The sequence below is a fragment of the Lycorma delicatula genome, chromosome 6, assembly GCF_047948215.1.
Source record: "Lycorma delicatula isolate Av1 chromosome 6, ASM4794821v1, whole genome shotgun sequence".
NCBI classification, from domain to species: Eukaryota; Metazoa; Arthropoda; class Insecta; order Hemiptera; family Fulgoridae; genus Lycorma; species Lycorma delicatula.
In genome coordinates, this window is record NC_134460.1 from 907205 (window position 1) to 918172 (window position 10968).

At 28.5% G+C, this 10968-nt stretch overlaps 1 protein-coding gene across 1 annotated transcript in view; it reads right to left on the bottom strand.

The window, feature by feature from the left end:
- The window catches only part of LOC142326529 (uncharacterized), a 27208-nt gene extending 17018 nt beyond the window's left edge, over nucleotides 1-10190 (bottom strand). Inside the window, exons 1-3 of the mRNA XM_075369107.1 lie at nucleotides 10098-10190; nucleotides 7778-7906; nucleotides 4956-5406 (exon numbers count right to left, since the gene is read on the bottom strand). Of these exons, the coding sequence (XP_075225222.1) occupies nucleotides 4956-5406; nucleotides 7778-7906; nucleotides 10098-10190 (673 nt within the window). The remainder of the gene's footprint in view (nucleotides 1-4955; nucleotides 5407-7777; nucleotides 7907-10097) is intronic.
- Nucleotides 10191-10968: the final 778 nt, after the last annotated feature.

The following is a 10968-nucleotide window of genomic DNA, read 5'->3' on the forward strand; positions in this document are numbered from 1 at the left end:
ATATCAGGGTGGGTTAGAAAGGGAAGATGATTCTGTGTGGAAAAAATAAATAGTAAAGAGGAGATTTTTTTGCCTTTACAAAAGATCGGGCAAGATTCAAATAGAAATGGTAAATGTAATTGCTGAAATATATTTCTTAAATTATATATTAAAAAATTTCTTAAAGAATGTATCGGAATATACCAGTAGCAACAAAGTATGATCTAATCTTAAAGATTCTTAATTTTTTTAAGTGTTAAAAAAAAATGTAATTTTTTTTACATTTTCTGATATTATATATTTTGAAAAATATTTTCGTAAATTTACAAGCTTAAATTCAAAATAATTGCAAAGTTATACACATTTAACTCTTAATTGCTGTCATCTGGTCATTTTTAACCCGAGAGGTATATTTTTGTTGGCTATGTTGCAATGACAGTTGCTACTTCCCTTATTTCATTGTCCACTCTATTCAAGGGTGTTTCAAGGCCAGCTATAGTGCCATGTACAATGAAAACTTATTAGTTTATTTTTTACGAGAGTTCACAATCAAACCGATGATAGTAGCAATGTTACTTTTTTTTTTGGTAATAAAACCGTCATTGTATTTTTTACACTTTTAACAAATTATGAGTTTACTGAGTATAAGTACCTCTTGTGAAAGTAGTAAAAGCTTGAATGAAAATGAAATTGAAGATATCTTAATGAACTGATTATCTGTATGACCGTGAATATGATAGCGATATAATACTTAGTGAATATGATAGCGATAGTGAATGTGACATAGAAAGTCCTGACAATGTATGTGAAATTAAATACAAAAATGCGATGAGTGTATCCGATGAATTGTTGAAGAGGAAATTAGACGAAAGTATTTATGAAAAAAATTGTTATAAATTGAGTACTGAACTTATTAGTTCAAGAACTTAGGTTATTAGGACTCATCTTTCTCAAATAAAAGAAACTGCTAAAAACTTGAATCTCTATTAATTCAATTTATTATTGGGAATTACTGTTTAGTGATGAAATGTTATACATTATATTAGAACATAAAATTATTAAATTATCACTAAAACTACTGCTCTGCAACTTCCTTTGTTAATCACACTCATAATATTGAATTAAAAGCTTTAATGGACTACTGTATTTATTTGGTAAATTTAATTCTAGTAAAGAAGATGTGAGGAATCTACAGAAAGTGATGGAACTGGAAATGTTATATTCAGGGAAACCGTGTCCCTTCAGCAGTTTGTATTTCTGTTAGTTTTAACGGCACTAAAGTACACTCCAGTATACAAGATGGTGACAAAACTGCTCATATTTTCAAATTATTTAAAATGTTAATCTCAAATTGCCGGTCGAATTATTCTCCCTCCAAGTATCTAATTGTAGAAAAGATGCTTGTCAGTTTTCAGGATCTATGCACCTTTTAAATGTTCATGAAAAATAAGCCCTGAAAATATGGACATATATTTAAGAAAATCACTTGCCTTAACTCATATGAGACGTTGACTTGAAGAATCCAGACTTTCAACATCGCTGACTTTATTATTAGAAATGTATTAAAAATTAAAAAAGGAAAAATCAAACCTGAATTGCTACAGAAAAAACACAGGCGATGTCATATGTGCCCATCAATCAATGACAACAAGCATCTCAACATCTGTAGTGAGTGTGAGACCATGTATGCAAGTACAAATAAAATCAGAAGAAATAGTTGCAAAAATGAAGATCTTGAATAAAATTAATAATTTTTTTCTTCATTTAAAATTTTTCAATACATATTTGTCTCCAGTTAGTTTTGAAATATCACAATTTATTGTTACAAATACATTTCATTCAAGAATCAGACATTTTCAAATTTCATGATACATAGAAGATTTTTTGATTATTTAATTTTTTAATTACTTTGTTTATTTTATAATACGGGTAAAAAACTTTTAATCTTTTTACCAAAAAACACGTTTGTAATTTTCATACATATATCACATATTTAGATCAAATTAGTTTTATTAATTTATATATATTCTAAACATTATGTTGAATATTTTATTTCTTAAATGCAATGATAGATATTTGAAATAATGTATATTAAGTAGTAATATTATGTTTTACATGCTACAATCAGGTAATCTAATGAAATTTTATATAAAACCACTAAAAAGCCACCTTTGTATGTTTTTGCATTGCAAATACGGTCAATAATTTTGCCAACCAAAAACAAAATTTAATATTGTGAGAATTTCAATTTTTGGGTCAGCTGAGAACCGACAATAGCATTAATATAATAATAGCAGTAAAGAGTTAAAGTGGTACAGAAGTAGATCGAATTTCAAAGTATGGTAAGAGACCTGGCATCTCAAATCTCTGCCCTCTATTGTTTAACTTTCAGCTCCTATACTTTCCAAAACCTTTTTCTATTGTGAATAGAATATATTTGAGAATATAATAGGAATATTAACAACGATTTGAGACATGTATTTCAAAATGTTAGTTTCTGTTTATATTCAAGGTTATGAGCACTTTTAACCATTTTAGTGTGTAAAACAATGAGGAAAATAACTCACAACAAGGAGATAAGATAAGAAAAATTTTTTAAGAAATTGACACATGTAAGAGGCAGTCATTCTTTTACATGTTGATAAAAAATTAAAAATGAAGTTTTTGAGGTCAATAATGACAACAGGTTCAGGAATCCTCCTATTTGTTTTTAATATGCGAGTAAACTTAAATACAAAATCAGAATGAGGTTTTAAATTCATGCAAGATCAACGTTATTTGTGAAAATGAATTTGAGAAAAACACATGTAATGTGTGATTTGTATAAGTCTCACTTGTGAACTTCACAAATGTTTTTTCTGTACCACCTTTTCTGAAATGGTAGAATTTCTCAGCACCAACCAAGTTATCTGACTGGCATAATACGTGGTTCTGGGGTTAATATATTCATCATCACGTGCATATTATACTCTAGAGTAATACATAAATCTAAACTCTTTTTAGGTCGTCTGTAGCCTTGGAGTTTTAGTGTAGCCTGTAGTCAGTGGTAATGATTCAGTTTTCATCTACATGTCTTGGATTCAAATCCCGGTCAGGAATCGTATTTTTCACAAATACCATGGCTACAAAACTGCTATTTTACTTAATCCTCTGATGCAATACCTAATAGTGGCAGTGCTACTACAGTGGTAATAAAATTATTAAAAATGTACTTTGTAGCTATAACTAAGCCAAACGTTAATTTTTTGTTTACCTACCATAAAACTGTTCAAGTTTCGACTTCAGATAATTTCTTCAATAATTATCCCTTACCAATGACCACAATGTTGAACAATACCTAAGGAAAACCAATTTTTCCTTATCTTTACCTGGATAAAATTTGTTATTGTTGTTTTAAATTATGCACACTTGAAAAAATTATATTCATTTTTTCCCATAATATATTTTCTTACTATAAGATTTTTAAAGGTCATAACAATTCTCTAATATGGATACTAAGATATATTTTGAACTATAACTCATTGAAAGATTTTTGACAAAGGTTACAAACAGAAATTTTTCTAATTAGTTATGAATATTAAGATGTTTTTTTAAATTGCTTTTGTGATTAAATGACTTTTGACAAAAGTTACAAACATAATTCTTCTCTTTTGTATGAATATTAAGATGCATTTTTAAACTGCTTTTGTGATTAAATGACTTTTGACAAAAGTTACAAATATAATTCTTCTCTTTTGTATGAATATTAAGATGTTTTTTTAAATTGCTTTTGAGATTAAATGACTTTTGACAAAAGTTACAAACATAATTCTTCTCTTTTGTATGAATATTAAGATGCATTTTTAAACTGCTTTTGTGATTAAATGACTTTTGACAAAAGTTACAAATATAATTCTTCTCTTTTGTATGAATATTAAGATGCATTTTTAAACTGCTTTTGTAATTAAATGACTTTTGACAAAAGTTACAAATATAATTCTTCTCTTTTGTATGAATATTAAGATGTATTTTTAAATTGCTTTTGAGATTAAATGACTTTTGACAAAAGTTACAAATATAATTCTTCTCTTTTGTATGAATATTAAGATGCATTTTTAAACTGCTTTTGTAATTAAATGACTTTTGACAAAAGTTACAAATATAATTCTTCTCTTTTGTATGAATATTAAGATGTATTTTTAAATTGCTTTTGAGATTAAATGACTTTTGACAAAAGTTACAAATATAATTCTTCTCTTTTGTATGAATATTAAGATGCATTTTTAAAAAGCTTTTGCGATTAAATGACTTTTGACAAAAGTTGCAAATATAATTTTTGTCTTTAGTATGAATATTAAGATGTGTTTTTAAATTGCTTTTCTGATTAAATGACATTTGACAAAAGTTACAAATATAATTCTTCTCCTTTGTATGAATATTAAGATGTAATTTTAAATTGCATTTGCGATTAAATGACTTTTGACAAAAGTTACAAATATAATTCTTCTCTTTTGTATGAATATTAAGATGCATTTTTAAACTGCTTTTGTAATTAAATGACTTTTGACAAAAGTTACAAACATAATTCTTCTCTTTTGTATGAATATTAAGATGCATTTTTAAACTGCTTTTGTGATTAAATGACTTTTGACAAAAGTTACAAATATAATTCTTCTCTTTTGTATGAATATTAAGATGTATTTTTAAATTGCTTTTGAGATTAAATGACTTTTGACAAAAGTTACAAATATAATTCTTCTCTTTTGTATGAATATTAAGATGCATTTTTAAAAAGCTTTTGCGATTAAATGACTTTTGACAAAAGTTGCAAATATAATTTTTGTCTTTAGTATGAATATTAAGATGTGTTTTTAAATTGCTTTTCTGATTAAATGACATTTGACAAAAGTTACAAATATAATTCTTCTCCTTTGTATGAATATTAAGATGTAATTTTAAATTGCATTTGCGATTAAATGACTTTTGACAAAAGTTACAAATATAATTCTTCTCCTTTGTATGAATATTAAGATGTAATTTTAAACTGCCTTTGCGATTAAATGACTTTTGACAAAAGTTACAAACATAATATTTCTCTTCTTTGTGCGTAATAAGTTGTGTTTTTAACTTATTTTTAAGAATAAGAGACTTTTGACAAGAGTAAGAATTATTTTCTTTCTCTTTAGCATGGAAGTTAATGTCCCTCTTTAAATAACATTTACATCTGAATCTTTCATTGCAATATTCACAAACCAATTTCTTTCCTTTCTGCTGAGGTAACTCATTTTCACTACTTATATCCTTGACTAAATTTTCTGTTCTTACATCGCCATTCGCACAATTACATTCACTGGATTTTTGTTTTATAATTCCATCATATACCGAATTATTTACACATCTCTTACAATTCTTAGTACTTGCAGTGATGGTTAATTTATCAATAATAACCTGTAAAATTAAAACAACAGTTAAAAAGTAATTATGAATTAATGTAAAATTATTTCCATTAAAATAACATTATTCTATTTTGTAAAAAGCCGCAAAATATGCATAAAAAACTGAATATTTTAAACATATATTCAAAATAAACATCGTTTGGAATATTATTTAATGATTCACAAGTAAAGTTTAACGTAATAACAAACTTTACTTATCCTATTGCATATCTATACACATAGCTGAAACTTTACAGATTGTCTGGGCTAAAGGTATCCAAAATAAATGGCCTATATTTAGGAAATCAGTCCTAACTTCTTAGTAGACTCAAATGATAGCATAAATCTCCAAGAATTGTTCAGTGTACTTTCAATATTCAGTAGAATATGCGTAAGATGTGCAGACAAGCTGAATCCAATGCGATTGTAGTCCATCAATATGTGGATCCCACAAAAACCATTCAGTGCATGCTTTAGTTAATGGAGTTTCAATCATGTACACATGTTTAACAGCTTGTACAAACTGAATGGAATATCAATTCTTTTACGTCAAAGTTTAACGTCCTCAAAGGTATGACTTTAAGAGACAGAAATCATCAAAGGTTACAGTTGTGATGAGGCTATGGATCAAGTAAGCGACGCATTCACTGCCCGTCCCATTAAGTTTATTAGGCGACCTAGTTATGGACTGCAAATATCTCTTTCTACTGTTCACAACATTACCATAAGCACTCAGTTTGCAAGAATACAAGTTACAACTCTTAATTATAGTTAGATATCTTATTTAGTGGTGAGACAACTTTTCATATGTGCAGGATAGTTAAAGACACTCTGTCAAATTTAATGTACTTCATGCAGTAAAAATAAAATAAATAGAATAAATTTACGCTATGTAACCTGGAAAGCCAATTTACATTACTGAGTGGATTTAAATCACACTATTTATAAAAATTATGATTATTCCTTTTTTTTTTATATAAAAATGTGCTGCCATCTGTTGCTGCTTTTATAAGTGTCATCTTCATATTCTGTCTGAAAGTTGATCAAGTAGGAATCTTTTTTATTTATGTTTAAATATCTGAAAAATGTCTAAACTTTACCTAGTATTATTTAAATTAAATTTCTTGATATTTTCACTACATGGAAATTTTAATATTAAAATTAACTATTTACAATATTTTAATTTTTTATTATGTTTGATATGTAATTTTATATAAATATATTATATACAGCTGATGATGCAGGATCCTGCAAAGGTGCTTTTGGAATAGAAAATAAGGTAAGTGTCATTTCATTTACTTTATAATTCTGTACTTGGGTTGTTCAAGTTGATTTTTTTATTATAAAAATACAACATATATATATATATGATCAAACTGGAAAACATGATTTATAATGTATATTTTTATAATAAATAAAATAAAAATATATAATTTTTTGAATTCTTCTAAATTAGCATCCTCTTTTAACAATATATTAAATACATTTTAAAAAACTTGTAAATAAATCTGATGAAGTGGTGCTCATGCAAGAAACACTGATATATATATATATTTCCACACAGGGCAAGAAACTTAAAAACCAAACTGAGAGAGCTTAACTACTAGGTATTTGAGTGTTACTTTTTACACTGCTCCTATTAGCACTATTATTGGAGGTGTATATTACTACTCTAATCTATTATTGTCTGTTGTAAACTATTCATGCTTCAGTGCAATAATTTTCGAGAACCACGGTTTTCCTTGTCAACACGATTTGTCTAGTGCAAATCTGACTAGACGATTTGTCTAGTTGCAAGTCCTTCACTATCAATAACTGAAGGCAAATGTTCACAATAAATAACTGAAGTCATTGACAACAGTTTGCATCAGGTGACTCTCAATATGATTACTTTAGCATTGATGCATCAGCTGTGCAGGGTGATCACTTCGGATATCTTTTGTCAAAATATGGTAGATATGTTAAGTCTTCCTAATGTAATCACAAAATTAGATTTTATATTATTTTCTTTTCATTTACAGATTTTATGTCACAACCATGTTTAGTCTTACCAGGTCCAATTTAAACTGCCTACCTGATAAATATTGAAACATGAACACTGAATACAATTAACAACAAATCACCCAAAGCTTACTAAAATGTCAACTCCATCAACAGGTTAAAATTCACATATTTCAGTCATCAATGAATTTCAAAAACACACTTTGCTCTCACACATTGACCATTTATCATTCACAAACATCTCAATAAATCGATATTAATTAAAATGAACTAAATACGATTACAAACATTTTGTTAAAAACGAACACATTGAAATATATACATAGTAATGAAATTAAGAAGACAAATCTTGTTTGTTACAATAGCCAATAGCTAATACTTACACGACATGGATAAAATACCATCCCATCTTTTGTCTTCACTGTGCGAAAATCTTTTATTCGAAGTTCATTGCTTTTCATATTAAGATTAACCTGTGGTGAAACATCATCATTCAATAAGATCTCAGATTCCTTTTTAAAAAAAAGATAAAGAACACAAATTACAAACTAATTAATTTCCAATAAATGTTTTTGGTAGTAAACACCATTAAAATCTATCTTGCTAAAAATTTTAGAAAAATCCAAATATTATGACAAAATTAGGCCAAAAAAGAACAAAACTGATTTAATTTTATTTTTATATGAATTTACTATTAATAGAATATTACAATTGTTATATATATATATATATATATATATATTATACACTTTATTTTCTCAAAGTGTATGTCGCAAAAAATAACAAAATAGCAAGCACATTAATCACAATTTTAAATCTGAGAAAATTAATTTTATAAGTCAATTTAAAACAAATATGGCGGTTGTTCAGGAAGGTTTTGAACAATTTTTTTTTAACTTTCAACTTAATTCTCTGGCAATTTGTTTCATTTACCCAGATTTTCCAACTTTTTTTATATTATCAGTATGATGTGATTTGTCCAACTCTGCGAAATAAGCAGTTCTCTCACCTTTGCATCATTAGAAATAAATCTTTGTCCAATGAGCCATTTTTTCTTTACTTTAGTTGCTTCACATGAAACCAAGATCAAACTTTAAAAAAAAAAACTAGGGAAGAAAGTTTAAAGCAACCGACTAATGGTCTTTTAAACAGAAAATTATAAATTATATATGACTCCATTCACTAAAAACATTAAAAAGCTGGAGCTACAATTTTAATACATTTTTTTAAACTTTACAGTCCAGTACACTCTTCTTCAATTCTGAGAAGCCCCTTATTGAACAAAATGTTGAAATTCATCAAAGTCACTCCCAAAAATTGTAGGCTCTCTGTAGGAGATGATTCTGTCATACTCTGAGAATGACATTTCCTGTCGTATATTCCCGATACAGAATAAAAATTGCACCTAAAAGATGTATTGTTTGTTATGCAAACAACATAAGAAAGGAATCACAATATAACTGTTGGGAATGTGATGTTGGTATTTGTCCTGCCCCTTGTTTTAGAAATTTCCACACTAAGAAGGAAAACATTTTCATATTTCAAAAACATTAAAATTCATTTAAAAAAAAAATGTATGACTAGTATTAAACTGAAATATAGTAATAACTCTGGGAACTGGCAAACATGAATCTAAGTTATTATTCTGTGATCTTGAACTCTGAATGGCTAAATTCATAAATATTTATGAACTATTTCCATAGAAAATAATTTAATCGTTTTCACAGTAAGATTAGAAATATATACATAGAAGATTCACAACATGTAAACTTATTTCACCATGGCTCAATGAGATAATGATATGTATCAGACTACACTTTGTTTAGTTTAGTAGAGACTCAGAAGATCCATTCCTGAGACATATGTTTAATTAAACCCCAACCACCAGAGTACACAGGTATTCACTGCTAAGTTTTTAAATCTGTATAAAAGCAACTGACTTTTACTAGGATTTCAACCTGAGAACTTTCGACTTTGAAAATCAGCTGTTAAAACAACTTTTTTGTGATGAGTTAAACACTAGATCAGCCTGGTGGGCTAAATATATATATTATTATTATCTTTTATGACCGCATAGGATCATTTTAGTCAGTCTGTTATGCATGTCTCTTTGATGGGACTGTTTGGAACATGTGGTCCTCCCATTACTTTTTTATACATTTTGATTTTTGTGCCCTTTCTAGTGTTGAAATGTTTGTGTTGTGAGGTTTTATCTTATGAGTGCTTTTGTTCGTGATTTTCTCATTTAATTTTATCGTACCTGTGGCGCCTACTGATGTAATGCCAATTTCCTTCAGATCCTATCTCATTTCTCCGAATCATCTGCATCCTGCCTTTGTATTTTCCGAGTCGAGATTGTACTGCATCTTTATAATACATTTTGTCCATGCAAGTTCTTCCAATTTTTTCTTTCCATCTTCTGGAATCTGTCTGTCTTTGATTGTTCATTCAGGTGGGAGAGTGTTTGCTTGCTGAATAAGTGGTTTATGGTTTTATAACTGTGTTTTAGTGTCTTATTTTTGTATTTATTGATAGGCATTTTTATTATAAGTGTACCAGGTTAATTTTTGTGCTTCAGCTAGATTTTTCTTCTTATTCAGATAAAGGATTTTTTGTTTAGATTGTTTGTTACTATTTCTCCAAGGTATTTAAATTGGGTTACTAAATTTTGGGTCCAATTTTATTTGTAATGTTTTGAAGTACTAATATCCGTGATTTAGTTTCATCAATGACATTTGCTACAAGTGCCAACTCGTCAGCAAAACTAGGACAGTTTGTTTCAATTTTTCCACCCATTTTAACTTTTGGGAGACACCTTTTTGAGCTTGAGCCATTCCCTAATTACAATTTCTAAAACACAGTTGAACAGTAGTCGTAATAACTCATTGCCTTGGCGCAATCCTGTTTTGATCTCAAAAGGTTCTGAGAGCTCACCTTTGAATATTACCTTTGACACTGTTTGTAAGGGTCAGTTTTATCATGTTTATAATTTGATAAGTAGTTCAAGGTGTCTTAGAATTTTTAGTAGGGATGCAGTCATAAGCTTTCCTGAAATCTACAAACGTTATGACCACATCCTCTTGTAATCCATTATTAGCTTGAAACTCAAGATGTGGTCTGGGCAGCTCCTCCAGGATCTTAAACCTTCCTTGCATTCTCCTGGTTTTTTCGAGTTGTGGTTTGCTCCTGTTGAGGATGATTCTTGAAAGAATTTTGTATGTTGTGTCTAGGAGTGAGACTCCCCAGTTAATTGTTAGGGTCTGTTTTGCCCCCATTTTTGTGTTGTCAGTGGATGAGGGCTATCGTCCACTGTTCTGGTAGTTCTTCTTTGATCTCGATGTTGACGAACTGATGATGAAGGACAATTTTTGCTGATCTTCATGCATATTTTCAGATCTTTCGAAAAGTCTGATCTTCTCCTGCTCCTTTGTAATTCTTCATCTCACCCAGTGGTTGGTAGATTACTTTTATTGTGGGAGGGTTGATGTTTTCTGGTGGTGTTGGTGTTAAAGTTTAAGAATTTTGTTGGTTCTTCGCAATTTAGGATATCGTTAAAATATTTAACAAGGATTTC